General features: G+C 54.7%; 1 protein-coding gene across 8 annotated transcripts in view; it reads left to right on the forward strand.

Annotated features, from left to right (window-relative positions):
• GRIK4 (glutamate ionotropic receptor kainate type subunit 4) overlaps positions 1-22,692 on the forward strand; it is a 433,666-nt gene that overhangs the window by 264,929 nt on the left and 146,045 nt on the right. For all 8 annotated transcript variants that reach the window (XM_051819416.3, XM_051819403.3, XM_089313654.1 and 5 more), the window contains 3 exons: positions 6,052-6,149; positions 10,313-10,478; positions 21,477-21,655. In XM_051819416.3, the coding sequence (XP_051675376.1) occupies positions 6,052-6,149; positions 10,313-10,478; positions 21,477-21,655 (443 nt within the window). The remainder of the gene's footprint in view (positions 1-6,051; positions 6,150-10,312; positions 10,479-21,476; positions 21,656-22,692) is intronic.

The following is a 22,692-nucleotide window of genomic DNA, read 5'->3' on the forward strand; positions in this document are numbered from 1 at the left end:
CCCTGGCGCTGGAGGAGCGTACGATCCCGTGAGAGAGCTGGACACGTGGACAGGTGTGAGTGAGAGCTCTCAGAACAGCAGGCACAGGCCCACCAACCCTTGGGGCCAGATGTGTTTTGAATTGAGAACGTTTGAGACGTTGACAGGTCATGTGGTGCATACACCACACATTAAGTAACATGGCCAGTAACATCTCACCCTCAAGATCTGCGCTTACACTGGGACATGCATGCATTGCCAAGAGCTCCCTGTCCGCCCATTTAGATCAGATCTCAGCACCAAATCAGTCTGATGAAAGACGTCCAGTTTCAGAGCGTCTTGGATTTGGAAATGCAAGGAGGGATTGTGGCCCTCTTTTGGGCTGTCTTCAGGAGAAACTTCCTTTGTGGAGGCTCAATGTTGTGAGCCTGCCTGGGTCAGAAGCTGGCTGGGAATTCAGAGAATAGGAGAGGTGCCCCGTCTCCTAAAGGCGGCTGACTCAGAGCCACAGTGTGACACGATGACAGGGAGGGAGGCCGTCGTACCTGGGGGCAAGCTCTGAGCTGGGCACTGCAGGCTTGGTAGGAGTCTGTCAGGCCGAAGGGACAGAGAAGGCCTTGATGGTGATACCCTGAAGACACTAGTAGCCTTTCTTTAAAAAAAAAGTCCTTCAGTGGAAAAGATAAAATATCTAGGATGGCCAAGGAAACCAATTATATGGAATGCAGTTAAAATAGTGTAATAGTGGCTCCGGAATAGATGCACTTTTTTATTAATGTGTTAAATGGCCAAGCCCAGCATTGGCTCCAATTATTACAATAATTTTGAAGTGGCAGTGAATATCAGTGGTGTTTCATGATACCCACAGCACTGTAATGTGGTGTGAAATATTGGTGATTTTTTTCTGTTGGTGAGAGTCGCGGGTACTGTTAATACACCGTGGTTTGTTGCCTGCGCTCGAAATGGAAGGCGACGCTGCATTTCACTAGGGAGTTAGAGAAAATAATGATGGGATTTTTTCCCCCAAAAAATGTTCACAGACCTCTGACTTCCGCCCACGCATCCCAAGCAGCAGGTTAAGTATCTAGTCAGAGAGAACCGCTGGGGAACAGGCGCAGGTAGGAAAACAGACTGCGATCCAGGTGAGCCGGCAGGACTCGGTGGGAGTGTGGAGGGGGGAGCAGGACCCGGAAGAGGTCAGATCCTCCCGGCTTTCACTAGCTCATCAGAACACATTTCTCTATTATGGTGTTGTATTTTTCAATAATATGTTGTAAAAGGAATACGCACTCATTATAGGAAATAGAGAAAGGAGAAAGGGAAGAGGATCACTCAGTGTTCGATGGCCAAAGCAGTCTCTGCGAACATCTCAGCTAATTGCCATCCCTGTGGGAGGCTGTGGGTAGGGACTGGTCCCTAGAGTCAAGGGTTGAGCAGTTGAATCTTCACTCTGCTGTTTTATTTTCCTCTCTTGTTTGTGTATCTGTAAAATGAGGATGACAGTAATAGTTCCTATTTTGTCAGGTGATTTTTAGAATTAAATAAGTCAATTCCTGTAAATGCTTCCAGTGGGCCTTAATTAGCACTCAATAAATGTTGGCTTTAATAACATCTTCTTGAAGCCATCCCTCAATGCATAACTAGTCCTTGTATTCACTTAGTTGTAGCTTTCATATGCATATAATTTTATATCCTGCTTCTTTCTCTTAATACTATTACATAAATATCTTTAGTACTATTATAAACTGTTCACGAGCATTTTAAACGCCTAAATAATATTCCATTTGAGCATATGACCAACACTTTATGTAACCATCCCCTCCTGATGAGACATTCAGTTGATTTCCAGGTCTCCGTGGAAGATGCTGAGCGGGCTCCGGTGACTATTTATTGGGTGTGGGCTTCTGAGTCGGCCTGTGTGCCAGGTATTGACGATGCACAGGTCTGCAAGACAAGCTCGCTGCTTTGGAAGAGCAAGCTGTGTTTTAGGGCTGTCACTGGGAGAGTGGATTAGAAGTGGAAAACCCTGGAGCCAGAGAGATACCTTAGAGGGCAGATCATAAACAGGGGCTGACTCAGAACAGCAGTAGTGGGAGTTCGGCGTCAGGGTGGGGTTGGGAGGATTGGCAGCAGGGAGTGAGCAGGTCACATGGGTAGAATCTGGTGTGGGAGGTAATCAGAGTTAGTGGAGGAGGCAAAGAGGAACCAAGAGTACCTAGAGCTTTGAGCTCGAGGAGCCACAAGGAGTAGGAGAGGACAGAGAGAGCTTCAATCTTGGTGCTGCCTGGGTCTCCAAGTGCAAGCTGAGTTCTAGCATACAGGTAGATCTTGAACCAGGTACTTCAATTGTCTTGTCTTTACTTTTTTTTTCTTAAGATTTATTTATTTGAAACTCAGAGTTACAGAGAGAGAGAGAGAGAGAGAGAGAGAGAGAGAGAGGGTCTTCCATCTGCTTGTTTACTCCCTAGATGGCCAAACAGCCAGCACTGGGCCAGGCTGAAGCTTGAAGCCAGCAGCTTCTTCCAGGTCTCCTATGTGGGTGGCAGGGACCCAAGCACTTGGGCTGTCTTGTGCTGCTTTTCCCAGGCCATTAGCAGAGAACTGAATCAAAAGTGGAGCCTACATGGGATGCCAGTATTACTAGTGGTGGCTTTATCTGAAATGCCACAATCCTGGCCCTTTAAATTTCCTTACCTTCAATTTCCCTGTCTGTAAAAGAGAGATACAAATTAATCTTCTTTATACAAGTGTGGAGATCAAATCAGACAGTGAAATATATGGGTGTCCTTCAAAAAGTTTGTGGAAAAATGGGGTTAAATGTTAACTTTATTCTGGTATAAAATGTTTTTTAAATTCATGCCTTTTTAAAGATTTATTTATTTATTTGAAAGACAGAGTCACAGAGAAGCTGAGGCAGAGACAGAGAGAGGTCTTTTATCTGCTGGTTCACTCCCTGAACGGCTGCAATGGCTGGAGCTGGACCAATCCAAAGCCAGGAGCCAGGAGCTTCTTCCGGATCTCCCATGTGTGTGCAGGGGCCCAAGGACTTTCCCAGACCATAGCAGAAAGCTGGATCAGAAGTGGAGCAGCCAGGATTCGAACCAGCACCTATATGAGATGCCAGCACTGCAGGCGTCAATTTTACCCACTACATCACAACACCAGCCACTCTATGCCTAGTTTTTAATAATGCACATGTCCATGAACTTTCTGAGGACTCCTTATAGGCATGGGTTTCAACATTTTGGGCACTAACATAAACATCTTTATTCCATTTTCCACGAATTTTCTGAAGCCTGCCACCCCACCCCCCACCCCGTGTACAGCGAATGCAATGTGATGGGAAATAAGAAGGGTTGTGTAGCATGTCAGGTGCTGGTATAAGCACTTGGTGTGTCTTCAGTCACTGGAATTCTCACCACACCTACAAGAGAGGTCCTGTTAGTATCCTGGTGTTACGGGTGAGCTAACGAGGCCAAAGCAGTTCCATCACTCGCTCAGGGTCTCGCAGCTAGGAGAGGGGACAGAATCCCCAGGAGCTGGGACTCGAACCCTGACAGTCTAGCTGCAGAGCCCGTGCTCCGCGTGACTGCTTTTCTCAGCCATGTTGGCTCCGGATGCCAGAGGGGAGGCCCTACGGTGAGCTCCAGCAGGACACAGGCCAAAGTGTCGGATTGCCTGGGGAGAGTCGAGGCAAGAGTGAGTAAGGCCTGAGTGAAACCAGGGTTTAGTGACTGGAACAAGGAAGAAGATTGAACAAAAGGAAGAGAGAAAGACTGGTGGGGAGAGGTGGGCGAGAGCCAGGATTGGATGGTGCTGGGAAATCCAGAAGAGCAAGGCCAGCTTCAAGTGCTGCAGCAAGGTGACTGCTGACAGGTCACGGTGACCCTGGAGGAAGCAGATGCAGTGCCTTGAGGCGGGCTTGCGGGGCCTCAAGGTAAGAGGTTGAGAGGAGTTGGGTGGAGGAGTGGCTATAGGGAGTTGTGCAGGCACATAGTGGATGTGAGGGAGCAGAGTGCACGCTGATGGGGTCAGGAGCCGTGACTCCAAATGCTGCGACCCGAGGTGAGTCACTGGACATCTCGAGGATGCTGGGTCCTTAGTGGTCAAATCAGGAGACCAGACCCCTCCCCGTCTCCTCCAGGCCGCTGTAGGGAATTGGTAGGATGATGGACTTATGGCCTCTCGCCGGCAGGAAGAGTCAGTGGGCTCACTCCTGTGGAAGTGGCTGGAACTTCCAAGAGGCTCTACAGAGGTCAAGTGCCCCGGTCATTACTACTTCTGCCACCAGGGATGGTTCTGACTCTCAGGATGATGCATCCCCTCAGGGAAACCTCTGCCCATGCCCCCCCAGTCAGCTGCGACTCGGGATGGTGTGGGATCCCTGCCCAAGCTCACGGAGCCATAGCTCCTATGGTGAATTCCAATTCTGGGTGCAGACGCTGAGGTTCTTCCCTCACTGGCTGTGCCCCTGCAGGCCATCGCTCCGCTGTGCTGGCCAATGGGTAGACTCTGCTCTGGAGAGAGTGGCAGACTCACCAAGAAACCGTGCGTCCATCCCTTATCTCTGTGTCCCGGCCTAATGGGAGTCAGGACTCACTGAATGTGGATGGAAGCTTTGGGTTTTGCAAGAGGAATGTGGTATCTTACAGCTCCTGCCTGTTCTGGGGGGTGGCTCCTGCTTCTGACATCACAGTGTGCATGATGGGAATTATCTAATGCTCTCTCTCCCTGGGGGTCCCCCGTTACCTCCTGCCCTTCTCTGCTTTCTCTGCTCAACACGGAGCACTTAACTCATTTAACTCATCCATCCTCTTCTCTGACCGCGGGGCTCATTCATCCACGCAGGAGCTGGATGGCTCCTCAGTGGGGGTTAGAGATGCAGGCGGCTCAGATCCTGCCCTAAGAGGTTTGAGGTCGAGTGAGAGGAGAACTCTAGACAACAGGCTGAAGCTGATACAGACACAGGGGTCTAAACCAGGGGCCTTGGGAGTCCCAGGCAGGGCTAATTCCACCTAAAAGAAGCCAGGCACATTTACAAGGGTAGCGAGTGAGTGTCCAGTGCCGTGAGGGGTGGGGTACGTTCCAGGCGGAGGAAGTGCGTGCTCACAGCATGCTGGCTGGGCAGGTCAGTACCTGACACAGCAAAGGAGTGTACCAGGGTCCAGGCAGGTGAGGCAGTGACCTACGAGTCCCCTCTGCCGCCCCCCTCCCATTTTCTATTTCCTTTTCTCTCTCATCTGCTCCCACTTTTAAAAATCTTGATTATTATTTTTAAAGTTTTCTTTTTTTCATTTTTATTTGAAAGGCAGACATGACAGAGAGAGCTCTTCCATGCACTGGTTTGCTCCCTAAATGCCTGCAACAGCCAAGCCTGAACCTGGCCAGGAGCCAGGAATTCAATCCAAGTCTCCCACGTGGCTGGCAGGGACCCAAGCACTTGCGCCATCGCTGCTACCTCCCAGGGTGTGCATTAGCAGGAGGCTGAGCCGGGCATCAAACCCAGGCTGTCCGATATGGGTGCAGGCAACTTGACCACTGCACTGCGCTACCTGCCTCTCTCCTACAGACTTGGGCTGCGGCTGAATCCGCCTTCTTCCTCTCTGTGTCGTACTCCGTCCCTCTGCCTATCTGCCTTCCCTCCTCCCAGACTCCTGTGACGTTTGGGTTGTACTAAAGGATTGTAGGCTGGGCGGCCGTTCTGTGTGCTGGGCCTTCTGCCCGGCACTGCAGGCCGGGCCAGGAGCTGGAACCCGCAGGTTGCCTCTGTCAGCCTCTGTCCTTGGTGACAGCCGGACGATTTATACACCCTGCTGCCCATGGCCATATGTTGTCATAACCTGGGTCATTTCCTCATTTACTACTCTCCATAAACTCCAATAAAACTGTCTTGGAGCCCAGCAGTCCAGGGGGAGAAGGAGGGACAGTGGGTTTGGAGGGTCGGCGAGGGGCTGGGGAACGGTTGGGCAGAAGGTGAGGGGCAGCCAGGGAGGAGTGGAGGGCTCAAGGCTGCTGCTCAGGCCCCACCTGATGAGTCCCTTGTTTTGTTTCCTGCCCCTGCCATGGCTGCAGTGTGTCAGATCCTCCCCAAGGGGGTGGTCGCTGTCCTGGGACCATCGTCCAGCCCAGCCTCCAGTTCCATCATCAGCAACATCTGTGGGGAGAAGGAGGTGAGTGCTGGGCAGGGTTGGGGGGACACCTGTGGGGCAGGGCCTGTGCCTGGCCTGGAGACAGCCTTGGCTCCTAAGGACTGGAAGAGCCCATCAAACCTGGGTTGGTGTTACCAACAGCAGCAGCAGCACCTGTACAGATAAGAGGAGTGGGCCATGGGTGAGCATTTTCTTCTGGTTTGTCTGGATGAAGGGGCCGCAGAGAAGCAGTGTGACAGCAGGATTCTCAAGCTAAACTCTCTGAGTCTCAGAATCCATGGTGGGGGCCCTGGTGGCCTCCTGGAGGTGGCGGTACAGGGAGGGCTGAAGTCCGAATGTCTATCCTCATAGAAGCCGCCCCATGGTGATCCATCTACACACTGGGGAAGAATGTCTTGGGGTTGGGGAGGCCTTAGTATGCTTCATTGCTAAGATAAGGTTTGAGAGCTTCTGTCTGCTAAGTTCTCTGAGCAGAGATTTTGCTTGGCTTTCTTCCTCATTTGAAATTCCGGTGCAGGTGCAACCTGGAACTGGAGTCTCTGACCCCCGACTGTTGGGGCTATCATCTCTGGTTTCAGTTCCATAGGAAAAAATAGTGGCAGAGGACAAGTGTCAGAGTCACAGCCCTTCCGGCTCTGCCAGGTCACCCCTTCCTTCCCTGGAGGAGACAAACTCGGAACTTAGGGATTCTGTATGCTGCTGGGCTCTCTTCACCCTTACTGGAATGCAGCTACCCCTCCCCTTCAGACGTATCCTGGAGACAGTGGGAATGTCCCTAGCCCCTCTAGGCCCCAGCAGCTTCCTAGGGGACAGAGGCAGCTTGGTAGGGAGGGGCATGGGGTCAGGATCTAGAGAGAGGGTGAGGAAGAGGAGCAGGGGGAGGAAGCCTCCATGTGGCACCTGCCCTGGAGAGCTGCAGGCTCAGCCTTGCAGAAGCCCACTTAGGATCCCATGGAGCAGCCACTGTAGGACAAACTAGACGCCTCCTGAGCAAGCTACCCCTGCAGAGCAGGTGCCTCCGACAGACTTCTGCCTGCCCAGGCCCCCTTGGCAACTGATCCCGTGATACCCCTGCTATCTTTTATAGCCAGAGGCCTTGGTGAGTCCCTGAGGCTTTAGCAAAAACGTTAGTCTTCCCTGTTTCATGCATCCACCCTCAGAATTGTTACCCGCACGCTCAAGTGCCCTGCAGCCCTCGCCTGGGTGGGAGGTTGGTCCTGCTCCTCCTGGGGCTGGGCCGCTCCCCTGTAAGCTGAGCCCCTGGAGCCTCCCTGCCAGGTGCTGGGTCCACACTGTCAACTCCTCACCTCCTTCCCCCTCAGATGTCCTGAGAGGTCACTCAGCCCAAGCTACAAATCAGCTTGTGTCCTGCTGCGGTCCCTTCTAGCATCTCACTGGCCGCAGCCAAGAGGTTGGACCTCGTGTTTAAATCTTTCTTGCCGGGCTCCTAGAAACAGCTCAAATCTGCAGGAGGTCATGCTGCCAGCAGTGGCTGTCATCTTACTGAGTGGGTTTGCCAGGACTTCAGCTCCCCCGTTCCCTCTGCTGCTCTGCCCTGGGCTTGCTCGCTCTCGCTCTCTCTCTCTTCTCCCCATTACACTTTCTTTGCTATCCCTTACAATCCTGCCAATCCCCTCCCCCAAAACAGCCTCCTCCTGGCATTTGGTGGCTGATTCCTCTTGGCCCTGTTTGGCATTTCAGGCCAGATGCTGAGCCCCTGACCTGCAGCCGTCCCCTCCATTCCGCCACCCCCACCCCTGTGCCACCGCCCAGCCAGCCAGGGAGCAGCCACTTACCCCTCCTCTGTCTGGTCAGGTGCCTTCCACAGCAACCCTTCATCTCCGTTCAGATTATGCGTTGCTTTTAATATTTTATGAGGCTGAACTGCCTTCCACTGATTACCCCCAGCTCCAGGGAAAAGCAATGGAGTTCTCACAAGGAGTCCATCCCTTTAACTCTGAACATCTCCACAGCCCTTGTGGCTGCTGCTCTCTGCCTCACTGCCCTCCTCATCCTGCTCACCTCTCCTTCTCCTCCCCGCACCTCTGAGACGACTTCCTGGGATGTATTTGCAATTGCAGATCGATTAGGGATTGATCTTCGTTTTGTCCTGAAGAGAGAATCAGCAGAATGGGGCTGGGCCATCCCTGCGCAGGCCCCCGCAGAGCAGTTGGCTGCTCCCAGCAGGCTTCAAGGTGATGATCATGCCAGAGGCTCCCCACCCACTGCCCTTATTGGGAGGCCCTCACCCCTCACCCCTGCACAGACAGCTCTAAGAGCTTTCTGGGAGCTCCCAATATTTGGGGAAAAAGGAGAAAGCACATTGCCTGAGCATTTACTATGTGTTAGGCACTAAGCTATCATGCCCTTCACACATGAGCTCTCCTGTATCCCCCCCAACCCCCATAGCTATAAAATGCACCTGTGGTTGTCTCCATTTGAGTGAACTTTAGACAGTTAAACCTCTTGCCGGTAAATCACATAGCAGAGCCTGGATGCAAACACAGCTCTGCAGATCCCCAAACCCATTTGACTTTGAACTTCATGGGATTTTCCCCATCCATATCTAGGACCTGGGTATCCCCAAGGGCCCCACACTGTCCTATTGGATTAGCTGCTGATTAAGTCCAGTAGGCTGGACCAGTGATACAGGCAGGACCTTGGTCAGAAATGCTGAAATGTCTAATCCAACCAGCCAGGCCATCCTGGCCCCCACTGAACCTCCCCCTTCCCAAGCCTTGGCCTTCATCTTGCTCCTTGGAAACCTCTTCCTTTGAAGGTGCTTTTGTTCTTCACTTTAGACAGATTGTGCGGGATGCAAAATAGAATCAGGAAAAATGATCCCACACGAGACACGTGGGGTCTGCTTTACTCTTCGGAGTCCTCTTTCATAGCTCACCAGGCTCTCTCCAGCTCTGCACTTTTCCATCTCTGCTGGGAAATACCGGTCACTCTCCCCGTGATTGCAGGACTCATGCAATCAAAATTCAAGAACTGCCTCCCGAGTTTCTGCTAAGCCCCTGCCCTCTTCCCACCCCAATCTCAGAGGAGCTCGGCTGTCTGGCGGTCTGTTCCCAGAAACTTAGAAAGGGCGAGGTGGGTAGCAGAATCCTACTGAGACATTCTCCGCATCTCCCCAGATTCCTGGCATCAGAACCTCAGGGCCAGGCCAGGCAAAGGAAACTTCTGTAACTATTTCTGAACGATCCATTCTAGAAGCCAACTGACTCACCCGTCAGGAAGCTCTTTCTGCGGTCTGTCCTGAGTCTCACTTGCTTGAACAGCCGTGCAGACCCATGCTCAGCTTCCCCTCTCCCAGCTCTGGATACCAGGGGATGAAGCAAGCAGAATAAAATCCAAGTGGATGGCAGCTTATTGTGCTGTAACGCGCCTGTTACCTACCTAGTAGCTTATGCTGCCAGTACAGCCAGGATCGCAGCCTGTTCATCGCTCTTCCTGGGAGAGGAGAGACAGCAGGCAGGGCTGTGCCTCCTGGAAATGCCAGTAATAGACACAGAAGGAAGCTGACACTGTCCTCGTGATGGCGAAGTGGATTTGTATTCACCCAGCTCCCTTCAGAGGCTCCCTAGACTGTTTCAGGGTCTGGGGTGCTTCCTCCCCTGGATGCATGTCTGCAGGACACCCACCCCTGTCCCCTCCTCCCCTGGGCATTTACCAAGGAAGTCTGCTGGGAGCTGCTTTATGCACCTGTGGGCTGGGCTAAGGGGCCTCCTCTCATTCCCCAAGGTACTGTTCTTCTCTTGTTCTGCCCTCTCTGCTCTCATTCATTAACCACACGTAAACTATCCTAGGGATTATGCCCACCAGGGCCAGTTGTCTCTGCCTAGCAGCCATCAGTCCCTCTGAGGATAAAGACCTACTCTTAACCTTGCTGTGTCCCAATCTCCAGCCCCTAGTCCACAGTACATTGTCACAGGGCCTGACCAAGGGGTCATCCTGACCAGGGGACCCATCCTGGTCCTTCCTGGCTCACGGTTGTTCGGGATGCAATGGTGTCTTCCTCCCTTGGAGCATGAGGTCCCTACACGCTCTGTCTCCCACTGGTGTGTGGCACAGGGGTGGCATGAACACACCTGCCCCCTGCTGCCCGGGCTCAGTCTCAGCTCTTTCTTTCTTGCTCGTTCTGGATCCTTCTCGCTGCCCGTCGTTGCTCCTCCTGCCAGGTCCCTCATTTCAAAGTGGCCCCCGAAGAGTTCGTCAAGTTCCAGCTCCAGAGATTCACAACCTTGAACCTCCACCCCAGCAACACCGACATCAGTGTGGCTGTCGCTGGGATCCTGAACTTCTTCAACTGCACCACCGCCTGCCTCATCTGTGCCAAAGCAGAATGTAAGTCTCCCCAGGCTGGCTCCACCTCGGCCTCGTGGCTCCCTGGGCCCATGGCTGGGGCCACATCGGGAAGGGGGGCTTCCATAGATCACAGGGCTGATAACCAGCGGGTTTGGCCACTGCTATGTATCCTTGGATGCGTGTGTGTGTGTGTGTGTGAGAGAGAGAGAGAGAGAGACAGACAGACAGACAGACAGACAGATCTAGGAGTGCCCTTTTCCAGGACTCCCTGGCGTGGGTAGAACAGACAGGAGCTGGGTTGCAGGGAGACTGGCCAGCTGCCAAGCCGTTTTGCATCTGCAAACTCAATCCCCACATTTTCAGCCTCATTGTTAAGGAGCTACAGAGAGAGAGGGAAAATATGAAATTGAATGCATTTGTACTTGATGAGTTGAAGAGCTTCTTTCCCCCGAAGAGCAGGTTTTGCTGATAGAACAAGGTCCAAGGTCAATTCCTGATAAACCATTTTTATTTTTATTTTTTGCAAATGCAGGTTTTAGAAATGTGTCTTCTCTGGCTCCCAGACAATTTGTGACACAAATGTAGTGTTTATGAGATTTAGCTAATTTCAGCCAGCACCTTCCAGCATCTGTGTGCTCCCGGTGGCAGCTGCGCACCCACATACGGCCAGGCAGGGGCCGGCCAGGGGCGCGCACCAAGGGTGAGTGCCTGCGCCCCAGTCATCTGTGTCCTGCACAGCTCCCCTGTGCAGGCCTTGGCCTGAGAGCCTGCCTTCCACCAGGGCTCCTCTGCAGAACCACCCTGTGTCCTGAAGTCCTTCCTCCATCCTGGAGTCCCCACAGCATCCAAAAGCAAAAGCCACCCCATGTCATGGTCAGACCCCCCCGCTCCACCCGGCCTTTGCACCCAACTGCCTCCACCCGTGCACTCCCTCATATGTCCCACACACGTCTGTTCAGCAAAATAACCGAGTCTCCGTTCCACAAGGCTGCTTCGTATGTACCTCAGGTGCTTGTTACCACCACCCAGGGGGCTTGGCGGAGGGGATGGTGATCCCCCAGTTCACAGTTGAGGAAGGTGAGACTCGGGGAGGTGCAGTGACTTGCCGAGGGTCCCACGATGCCAGCCATGATGCCCAACCTCAAACACAGGTCTTCTCACTATAGGGCCAGAGCTCCTTCCAAAGCCCTGTGGCGAGGACAGAGAAGAAATGTCCCCGGCCACCAATTTGAGAAGGCACAGAGTTTGTACTGTGTGTCCAGTGTGCCAGGAGCCCCAAACCACAGGGCTGCTAGAGCTGGGCAGGGCTGCGAGTGGATCTCAGAGGATGAGAAACATTCAAGTTAAGGAACATAGAGATGAGGCCTATCAGATGCGGAGGAGAGCGGGAAACAGGAGTCCTGACGCCGTGTCGACCAAGGGGTCAGTTGGAGCTGGGCTTCGATAGTGGTTAAAGATGGGAAGAGGGGCTGGGGAGGGGGCGGGTGCACCTGAGCGGCAGGGGAAGGGGCATGGACTTGGTCCTGCATCCACCCGGGGCTCTTGAAGCTCTGTCCCCTGACGACTGTCCTCAGAGCAAAGTGAGTTCTAAGCATGGGTGTGCCCTTGGCGCAGGGTTCTACTGGTTTGGGGTACAGAGAAATGGCATGGGTGTTGGAGAACTAAAATGAGATCTAACTCGCTGGGGACCCTCCGCCTTGGAGAAAGCTGGCTCCAAGCCTTCTTCAGCAGGAAGGCCAGAGAGGGACCAGAGGGTGGGTCTTCGCAGGAGCGCACTGGTCCCTGACAGCCAATCAGGTGTTTGGTGAGCATCTCCTGCCTGCTCGGCTCTGTGTCGGGCTCTGTGTGAGATGGGAGGGAGGAACATGCAGGCTGTGTTCTCAAAGATGGAACAGCAGGGCTTGTGTGCACACGATGCAGTTAGAATGGTAAATGGACACATCTGCCCTCTCAGGGCCATGCTGCACTGGGGTTCTCAGGCAGGGCTCCACGAGGGTCTGACCCCCTCCTTTACAGAGGGAGAAACTGAGGCCTGTGATCAGTGAACGGCAGAGCTGGGATCTGAACCCGGGTTCTCCAGCTCGTAGTCCCCTGGATTCTCCCCTGGCTCTGCTGCTTCTCAGACCAGGTTCCCTGGAGCTCTGTTGAGCAACGCAGCAGGCACAAAGCCCCTGCTGACGTTGAAATCTGAATTCATGGAAAGGAAATACCACTTCCAGTGCAGTTCCTCCATCTCCCCAGCTGCAGTTCAGGTGCCCCGTAGCCGCGGGTGGCTGGAGGCCGCCCCGGTGAGCAGCACATTCCATCTCTGCAGAAAGTTCTCCGGGACGGTGCTGCTCTGGCGCTGATGCGTGTGGACAGAGCTCCAGGCACGAGGCGTGTTTGCATGCCCTTTGTTCTGTTTCCCCGTGGACGCTCTCAGTACACATTCGCATGGACCGGACAAATATTTACCCGATTGTCTTCCAAATAGGTTTGAGGAGGGGCCCCCAAATGGTGCCAGCGGTCAACAGGGGGCTCGTATTTTGTGGAACTTGGTGGGAAACACCACTTTCTACCAGGCAGCCGGCTTCCTGTGGCATCCTCACGCCACTGAATGGTGTGACAGGACCAGGGACTGTCCCCTGGAACTGACTGCCACAAGTCCACTCAGGCAGGACTAAGCTGGCCCACCCCCCATACACAGGGGCGTGTCAAGAGGAGGAGGACAAGCCATGAATATCTCTAATCGGAGATGGTCCTGCAGTATCACACCAACCTGACAGGAACCTTCTTTCTTGTATCTAACCGCCATCCCTCTTGCTTCTTGGCTGTGCCCTGTTTCTTCTGCCTCCACTCTTACTAGGCTTTGAGAAATAAGTTGCTGTGGCATTTGTTAGGCACCTACTGTGCGCCAAGCACTGTGCTAGATTTGTTGCCTCCCTGCCCAGGGCTCTTTCCATTAGAAGTCTGACATTCTTTGACATTCAGACTGCTCCTTGCAGATGGCAAAGCACTGCCACTTATGTTTTCCCATTTTGCCTTCCTCCTCCCCAGTCATTCAAGAGCTGAGAAAGCCGTCTTGGAGCTGTTCAGGGACTTCAGGGCATACAGCTGGTCCTTGGCAAAGCCAGGTTCTCTGACTTTCAAGCTAGGGCTTCCCCCTGCCGGCCTCTCCCACGTCCTGAGCTGCACACACCCAGCTGCGAGCGGCAGCCCCAGAGCGGGCTGTGCTTGTCGGGGACGGTGTGCTTTGAAGGGCAGTGCCGCTCTGGAGCAGGGTCCCCGTGTTCCCTTGAGCAGGGGAGCGGGGTGACTGAGCACAGACCCCATCCTGGAGGAGATGAGGATGTCCAGGCACAGGAGATGCCAGGCCACACAGCCCCCCTCCCCCACCCGGGGCACTCACAGCCACACCGTGTCCTTTATGCAGGATGCCTCTGTCCAGGGTGCTGAGGGACCTTGGCCCCACCCACCAGGGCTGGGAGAAGGAAGGTGGGGCAGAGCAGGGGAGGTTCAGGGACAGAGAATATTGAAATCTAATCAAAGGGTCAGAGCAGAGTGCTGGATGGCAGCACCGCTCAGCACCCCGAAGGAGACCCTCTTCTGTCCTCCTCTCCAGCCCCAGAGACGCAGCACGCACCGTTAGCAGCAGGGGTCTAATTCTGTTTTCCAGGCATCACGATGAGGCGTGACGGAGAGCGTTCCACAGGGAATCCCGCCACTTATCCTCCTGCTCCCCAAAGTAGATTTTTAATAAGCAGGTTTTGGACCGAGCAGAGATACGGTGTGGATTACATTCTTTTTCTTTAACAGGGAGAAAGTCAGAACACCCACAAGTGGCCCCTATGTGCCATCCTCGGGGAGCCCGAGGAAGTCGGCTCTTTGGAGGCTCCCAAGGCCTGTTGTTCAGATCCCCCACCCTGCCCCAGAGCTGGCTGCTGACCTCTCAGTGTGGTCCCAGCACAGCAGGTGTGGTGTGGCAGGCAGCTCCCTGCTAGCTCTCTCGCTTCTCTCTCTCTAATGCTTACTTTGGTGGGTTTTTTCTAAGTAATTTAATAACCTTTTTAGGCTGCAAGTCCTGCTCCATCTACCCTTTCTTTGCCATATGTGTGATCTTGGGAAAAAGATTCTCCCCCCACCCCCAGCCTCTGTTGTCTCATCTATGAAACGGGAATGACAATGCTTCCCTCCCAGTATGGCATCAAGCAGGGGGCATCAAACAGGACGAGATATACAGATGAGACCACGGTGACCATGGCCAGGAAAGGCTGGGCACACCAGGGGTTTCCCTTCTTCCCTTTCCTGGGGCCCCACCTGGGCGTGGCCCCACCTGGAGCAAGAGTGAGTGGCGGTCCGGCTCCGCCCTCCCGTGTCCACTAACCGTGGCTCCTGTTGTTGGAGAGGTGTGGGCTTTGACCAGCGCCTCTGGCTCCCAGTGAGGAAATGATTTCCGGAAGCAAGGCAGGATGGTGGAGTTAGACGAGATCCGTCTTTGGAGCCACACCGCCCTGCCTGCACCCCTGCTCAGGAGCTATGTGCCACTGGGCCTACATTCCGTCCTGTGTGATATGGGGACTGTAGTGTCTGTGGGGGTAACTGGTAGGTGAGCCACTGGGCTCAGAACACGATACACCATGAGTCACTGTGATTTCACCCTGCAACCCTGGGGGATGGGGAAGTAGGAGGTGATACCCGGGACCCCAGGAAAGAGGCGGGGCAGAGTGGACCATCTTTCTTTGTGATACAAAATTAATGATGCATCTGCATTGTTGGGTGCTTGCCATGTGCTCATGTGATAAGGTGGTTCTCACATTATCACATTAGAATTTTAAATTCTCTGATTTAGAGCCGGCGCCGTGGCTCAATAGGCTAATCCTCCACCTTGCGGCGCCGGCACACCGGGTTCTAGTCCCGGTTGGGGCGCCGGATTCTGTCCCGGTTGCCCCTCTTCCAGGCCAGCTCTCTGCTATGGCCAGGGAGTGCAGTGGAGGATGGCCCAGGTGCTTGGGCCCTGCACCCCATGGGAGACCAGGAAAAGCACCTGGATCCTGGCTCCTGCCATCGGATCAGCACGGTGCGCCGGCTGCAGCGGCGGCCATTGGAGGGTGAACCAACGGCAAAAGGAAGACCTTTCTCTCTCTGTCTCTCTCTCTCACTGTCCACTCTGCCTGTCAAAAAAAAAAAAAAATTCTCTGATTTAAACCACATAGCTCATGTAGTAAGGTCTCTGTTAACATTCTCATAGGCATGAGGAAAAGAGAGATTGAGTGCCTTTTCGAGGTCACGTGGCCCTTGCTAGCTTCTCTCCCTTCCTTCTAACCCCATGAAAGGGACCAAAGTGAGGGACCATCTTCCCCAGTTGTGGGGGGGCAGTGCTGAGACCCTCACATGCCAACCTGAGTGGTGAAACCAGGGGCCAGGACTTGGAGTCAGAGCACTCGGCTGTGGATGCTGGCCTCAACTCTGTGGTGTCACTTACAGGATCTTCCCCCACTTGCCTCCATTGGTCGTCTGTTTCCCCGGGACTAAATCACAGTCCCTGCCCACCAGGAACCTCCGAACACTGAACCCACTGCATGTGAAGGAGCCTAGGAAACCATGACATTGCACTCAGGGCAGGAGTGCATGCTGGGCCCCAGTAGCCACGGCCCAGGCTGGAAGCACAGGCCCTGGAATGGAGAGACCGGTGGGAGCATGGAGGCTGGGTTCCCTCCTCCTCCACCCTTGCTGTTGTAGAAGGGGCAGCCTCTTGGGCCTGCTCCTCAGTGCTCTCTCCTCTTCCTGCTGCCAGGGCCAAGCTCAGGTGTGGGGTGGGACAAAGCTGAGGGGCAGAAGAAGTAAGTCCCTCCAACACTTGAACTCGCCCTGTGTCTCTCCCCGACCCGATGACAGCTTGGAGCCTCATCCCATCTCTCTGATCAGGATCAGCTCCATAGCAGAGACCTGATGACATGGCATCCTGAGGCAGGGGTGCTGGCCAGGGGAAGGGGAGTGCAGGGTTATCAGGTTCAGGGCCCCGTGCAGCGTGTGGAACTCGTGTTGTCTCATGAAGTCCTCTCCACGTACACCTGTGCCTCCCACAAGACTTAAAGCGCTGCTGGGAATCTGAGCATTTTCCGGGGCCAAAGCATTATGCCAAGGGCATCCGCTGGGCGAGAGGGAGGGAGGCCTACTGAGACAGGTGTTTTCTTGGCTGTTTTGAAGCCAGGGTCCTCTGTGTGCCCTGCAGACCCATCGCTTAGGTGTTTGTGCCCTTGTTCTGCAGCTCTGTCCAACCTGGCTGTGCCTTTTGCCACCTCGCAGGACTCCCCTGCCCTGCAGCCACCAGCCTCCCTCCTTCCTCCCAAAACAGCCGGCCTGCTGAGTCTCTCATCGATCCATCCCGCTGCATCCTGAGCGAGACTAATAGGCTCCCCAGGTCCCTCGCAGCCCCAGACTTGGCAGGCAGACCTGCTGCTGGGCCTGCGTCCCGCAGGAGACGAGGCTGGGGTGGTGCCAGGGAAGAGAGTAGCTTTTAACCCCTGTGGTGGCAACTGCCTTGGGTAAACCCCTCAAGCCCATTAGGCAGAGGTGAGGGGAACAGGAAAAGGCCAGACGACACTGACACGCTAATACTCTGCATGCGACGAAACCACGCTTCTCTCCTCTGCAAATTGCTTCCACTGCCTAGAATTGCAAAAGTTATCTTCTTCTGATTCATACAATCAGGGAGTCTCTGGGCCGGAAAGACACATGGCTCTTCTAGTTCAGCTTTCCATCTGCTGGTTGAATTCCTTCTGTAACAATGGTCAAGAGGAGCTTTGTTCTTTCCTTGACTGCCTCCAGCAACAGCGAGCTCACTACCTCCTGAACAGCCCACTGCCTCTTTGGACAGCTCAAAGAGAAGGTTCTTCTAGTATTCAGCTGTAAGCGGTCTCCCCATGATTTCCTCTCACTTGCTGCTCCCTGGGTGAGTCCTTGTGACTGCCCTTCTTCTGCTCCCTCGAGCCAGGCTCCTCCGGTGCCATGGTGACAGTCCTGCTGGCCCCACTGCTCCTCTGGCACCTGCAGATGCTAAGTCTCTTTCTTCCCTCACAGGCTCTAGCCAAGTCCAGTCCATGGGCACCATGCAGAGGGAATGTGCAGAGAAGTTTAGAACGGGATCCCTCCTTAGCACTGCGAAATACTTCATGCATGTGTTTCAACTATGTAGAGGGCACTTCAAAAAGTTCATCAAAAATGGAATTAAAAGACGAGTTCAGGTGCAAAAACTTTTGAAATCAGTGAATGCAAGGAGTCCTTAAAAGGTTCATGGAAGTGCAAATCATGAAAAAGCTAGGCAAAGATTTCAAAATATTTTCACGCCAAAATAATTTTACTTTTAATTCCATTTTCTATGAACTTTTTGAATTCCCGTCATGTATGTGTACTCACACACACACACAAAGGTGTACATATACATACATGCATGTGATTACAAATGGTCCCTGAGTTGAGGTGGGGATTACAGTTTCTCCCCTACTTTAGGGTGTGCAGAAGCTGTACACATTCAGTAGAGAGTACATTGAGTGCATTTTTGACTTTATGATATTTTCAACTTACAGTGCGTTTATGGGGATGTGATGTCATTATAAATCGAGGCGCATCTGTGTGTGATCAGATATCTTGTAGGATTTACAACCAGGGCTTTCTTTATGGGGTCGGATAACAAATCCCTTAAGAGTTGGGCGACGTGAGAAGTGGAGAGGGCAGGGGAGTAGAGAGGTGGCTTCTGGGAGGGGATTCAGTGAAAGACCCTCAAGGACAAATAGGCCACAAGGTTTGTCGAGCCCCTGGTAGATGACAGACACCAGCAACATACTTGACATCCTCTTAAGAGCTCCTGATTTCACAGACAGGGATACAGAAGCACGGATAGGGGTGGGCGCTGGGTACCGAGGAAGCCTTGCAGGTGGCAGCGTTCACATCCTGCCTGTGTGCTCTGGTGCCTCAGGTGTCAGCCAGGTTAGGAAGAGGAAGGACCCGCCGATAGATGAGATGCTAGGCCGGCGCCGCGGCTCACTAGGCTAATCCTCCACCTTGCGGCGCCGGCACACCAGGTTCTAGTCCCGGTCGGGGCGCCGGATTCTGTCCCGGTTGCCCCTCTTCCAGGCCAGCTCTCTGCTGTGGCCAGGGAGTGCAGTGGAGGATGGCCCAAGTGCTTGGGCCCTGCACCCCATGGGAGACCAGGAGAAGCACCTGGCTCCTGCCATCAGATCAGCGTGGTGTGCCGGCTGCAGCGTGCTGGCCGTGGTGGCCATTGGAGGGTGAACCAACGGCAAAGGAAGACCTTTCTCTCTGTCTCTCCCTCTCACTGTCCACTCTGCCTGTCAAAAAAAAAAAAAAAGATGAGATGCTGAGGTCCTGTGGGGCTGGCTGCCCTTGTCCCCTGCCCTAGCCCGTCCCCATCCTGCCTCTTAGCACGCACAAAGTTTTGGTGGAATTTGGAAGCCATTCTGCTCCTTGTTTACAGAGCAGCCGAACACTGGGAACTGGGGACTGATGGGAACAGGGGGCCAGTTTATCTGATACCCAGGGGCTTTCCTTCCCTGGGAGCCCAGCGCACCTGCCAGGTTTGAAGGGATAAGGTATCCCTGGGCTGCCTTTGTCAGGCATCGCCATGCTGTGCATAATTCTGCCGTCGTCTTCTGAGCTTCCATCCCACTGAATTTCATTGCCCATCTGAAGAATCCCAGGGGATTCAGCCTCTTCCCCAGCCAGGCTTCAAAGCTTCCCTGAGCTCTGCACCAGGACCCGTGGGGTTCTCCTCCACCCCCCCCCCTTGTTTTCCGCTCCAGCTGCAGTGCTGCTACACCCACAGCCTTCCTGGGAAATGGCTTAGACTCTGGGAGTGCCAGCTCCATGGCCTGCCCCATCCACCCTGTTAGGGCCTCTGGGGCCAGGTGCTCACGCCTTTGTCCAGGCGGGGCTCTGTTCTTTGCAGCATCTTTGAAGAAGGTACAGAGAAGACACCCTCCATTTTACAGACAGAACAAAAATCAGGCCGTCCCATGGAAAACCAGACTAATCCAGGCCAACAGAAGTGAGCTGAACTTTGTTCTAGAGACAAAGCTGCGAGTCCCGTGTCCCACCCATCTCTGCCTGGCACCCAGCACGCACTGGTGAGAGTTGGTAGAGCAGACATGAGCTTTCCTTATTTCCCATGCTGCATGGGAGACGCTGCCTCCCCGCGCCTGCCCTTTGGGGCTAAGTACATACAAGAGCCGAGACAAGAGGGGACTGTACGTCCCAGTTCCCAGCATGCCTTCTCATCTCTGAGACCTATTTCAGAGATGAAGAGTGGAGCCCCAAAGAGGCTGACCCAGAGCTGGAATGCAGATCTTGTGGATCAGGGTGGGCAGGAAGTGCCCCCGCACGACCAGGGCCAGGGATGCTGGGGGCACAGATGCAGGTGGAACTTTCGCAGCCTCTGTCAAGGCCGACTCCAAGTTGTAGGTTCCGTGGCTGCACTGTAAACAGTAGGCCCTCTGAGGGCTTCTCCCCTCTCTGCCACAGTCTCCAGCTCCTTCCCAGAGCACCTCTCTTCATCACTCTGGGCTTTGACCCAACTCTGTTCTCCCTGCACACCTAGTGTAGGCTTTGGGTCCTTGCTGGGTCTCCCTGAGCACTGTGGTTGCTGCCTCCTGCTGGGTTCGTCCCATGAGGCAGCCTGGGTCCGAGGGTTAGAGGGAGATCAGAAACCAGGGACTTTGGTCCCGGCTGTGTCCCTGTGTCTCTGTGTGACCCAGCCGGGGGGGGGGGGGGAGGCAGCGCTTTTCAATGCCCTGGGATCAGGAGGGTGGATGATGTGTGCAGGGGGCAGTCCTCCTGGCTTGTATTTGAGTATGCCCAGGCTCAGTGTCCCAGCAGCCGGTGCAGAAACCAGGAGCGTGGAGGCCTTGAGCTGGTTGGAAATCCAGCCCCTTCCCACTGTATTCCGATGTTTGAAAAGCGTTGCTCATTCTCCTTGCCTCTTGTTCTCTGTATGCTAGGGATTACAATACTTTACGGGATTGTTGTGAAGACGTCAATGAGATAAGCCTTGTAAAATGTTTGAGCACATTAGCCGGAACACGGTAAGAGTTCCGAACGTGTTCCTCTCGCTGCTGCTTCTGGGAGCAAACGGCTGCGGGTCTCTTTCCGCTGGAATGGAGTCTGCTGCTTTCCCTGGAGAGGGCCCCTCCTGCCACACAAGCCCCCTCCCTCTCCCCCAGTCGTGCAGAATTCCAGGGCTCTCCTCCTGCCAGGGCCCCTCAGCAGCAGACAGGAAGGGAGGGGAGGGGCCTCCGCTCCTGCTCCTGCTCCGTCCTATTTTCTCGTTTTGTTTAGGGCCCAGACTCTTTCCTGCGGGAGAGCGGTTCACAGCCTGTTCTCCGTGATGATCACAATCCCTTGTCTCTGAGTGCGAAGCGCTGTGCTAGACCGGCTTTCTGGACCTCGGGATCTTGAGGGGGTCGCTGCCCCACCTCCAGGAGGAAAGCAGAGCTCCGGGGAGCCGGGGTGCGGCTCTTCTGGGCCTGAGCCTCATGGCTGGGCACTGCCCGTGCTGCCTCCTGGGATCCTCGCCACGCCCCTGCAGCACGGGCAGCGCAGGCCAAGACCACTGGCCACAAGGAAAGGTCCTGGAATCCAGGAAGGAGCCCCAAGCCTGGTGGCCTCCATGCCTGGGTGTGTCACCCCCCAGGGAATGGCACTTCCCTTGGCACCCGGCCCAGCCCAGGAGACACAATGCTCTTCAGAGGCAGTGTGTGTATGTGTGTGTACACGCATGCGTGTGTGTGTGTGTGTGTGTGTGTGTGTGTAGGGGGGTGACAGGAGTTTCGGGGCGTTCTTTTCCTTTTCCATGGAATCACTAGCTCAGAGAAGCAGAGGAACCTGTTCTGGTTGTGCTGCGGCTTGCAGCCCCAATCGCCGGAGCAGCCCCACTGCCAGCTTCTGTCCCAAAGCTCAAAGGCCCTGTTTTGTTTTTTTTTTTCCCCAAGTGTCCCCGGAGGCAGCTCTGTGGACCCTCAGGGCTTCCTCCTCTCTCCCCTCCAGGCCTTTTAAACCTAGAGAAGCTGCTACGGCAATTCCTTATCTCCAAGGACACACTGTCGGTCCGGATGCTGGATGACACCCGGGACCCCACCCCACTCCTCAAGGAGATCCGGGACGACAAGACGGCCACCATCATCATCCACGCCAACGCCTCCATGTCCCACACCATCCTCCTGAAGGTGGGGGCCGGGCCAGGGCGGGTGCTGCCGGGAGCATCCTTCCTCCTCCCCCTCCCTCCTTGTCCTGCGCACTGTCCTCCTCAGCCTGGGCTGCTGGGACACTGGGCTGGACCTGAACCCTCACCTCTCCCTGTGTGTCCATCTCCATGAACTGCACCTGACAGCTGAGAGGAGCAAGCAGCGGGGCAGTGATCATTGTAAAGATCTTTGGCACTCGGTGCAGCAGGGCAAGCCAGGCCAGGCTCTGGGGGAGAGTCCAGGGTTCGGAGTAGGGGTGCTGCAGGGGCTGTTTGCCAAGTGGTCCCCATATTTGACAAGCAGAGCAGTCACGGGGGTACACTGCTGACTCTCAGCCCTGTCTTCCATCCTGACACTGAGAGCAGCAGTTGACCAAATGTTCCCCTGGGGAATTTGCCGATGTGGTCCTCCCTGGGATGGCGTGAGGTGGGTATGATATCTCCATCCGGGAGATGAACCAGCTTGTCCAAGGCCCGGCCTTGGAATCCAAGTGCACACAAACATATGGAAACTCTGGGAGTGAGGCTGAGCCAAGAGAGAAAGGTCAGGTGCCTGGGAGCCCCCGCTGGACAAACAGCCATGGACAGACAGCTGGGCAGCCTTGGAGTCGCCTGGCACCAGTCGTGGGCTGGTGGCCGGGCCAGGCCTGCAACCTCAGGCAGGGAGGCCTCTGGTCCACAGCTCTGCTCCTCACAGCTCCTCCTCCTTGGCAGCTCCCTGGGCTTCTCTGGGGTGCATTGGCCTCTTCTAATGCCACTTTAATTGCTCATTTAAACACATCCTGCCACCTTCTGCTGGGGGCACATGGCGGCTCGTTAACCCCACCCAGCTGTGAGGAGCACAGCAGAGGCTCCCGGGATGGGCCCTCCCTCCCTCCAACCCTCCCTCCCTCCTCCTCCACACCGCTCCCCAGCCCGTTTTTGTCTCAGAGTTAATATGAGATTTGAATGAGTTCTCTCGGTACCCGGAGCTGTCCCTTCCGCCTGTTGCTATAGTAACTTGCCACAGCTCCAAAGCCA

Source organism: Oryctolagus cuniculus, chromosome 1, assembly GCF_051225735.1.
Source record: "Oryctolagus cuniculus isolate XC-2025 breed Fujian yellow rabbit chromosome 1, ASM5122573v1, whole genome shotgun sequence".
Classification (NCBI taxonomy): domain Eukaryota; kingdom Metazoa; phylum Chordata; class Mammalia; order Lagomorpha; family Leporidae; genus Oryctolagus; species Oryctolagus cuniculus.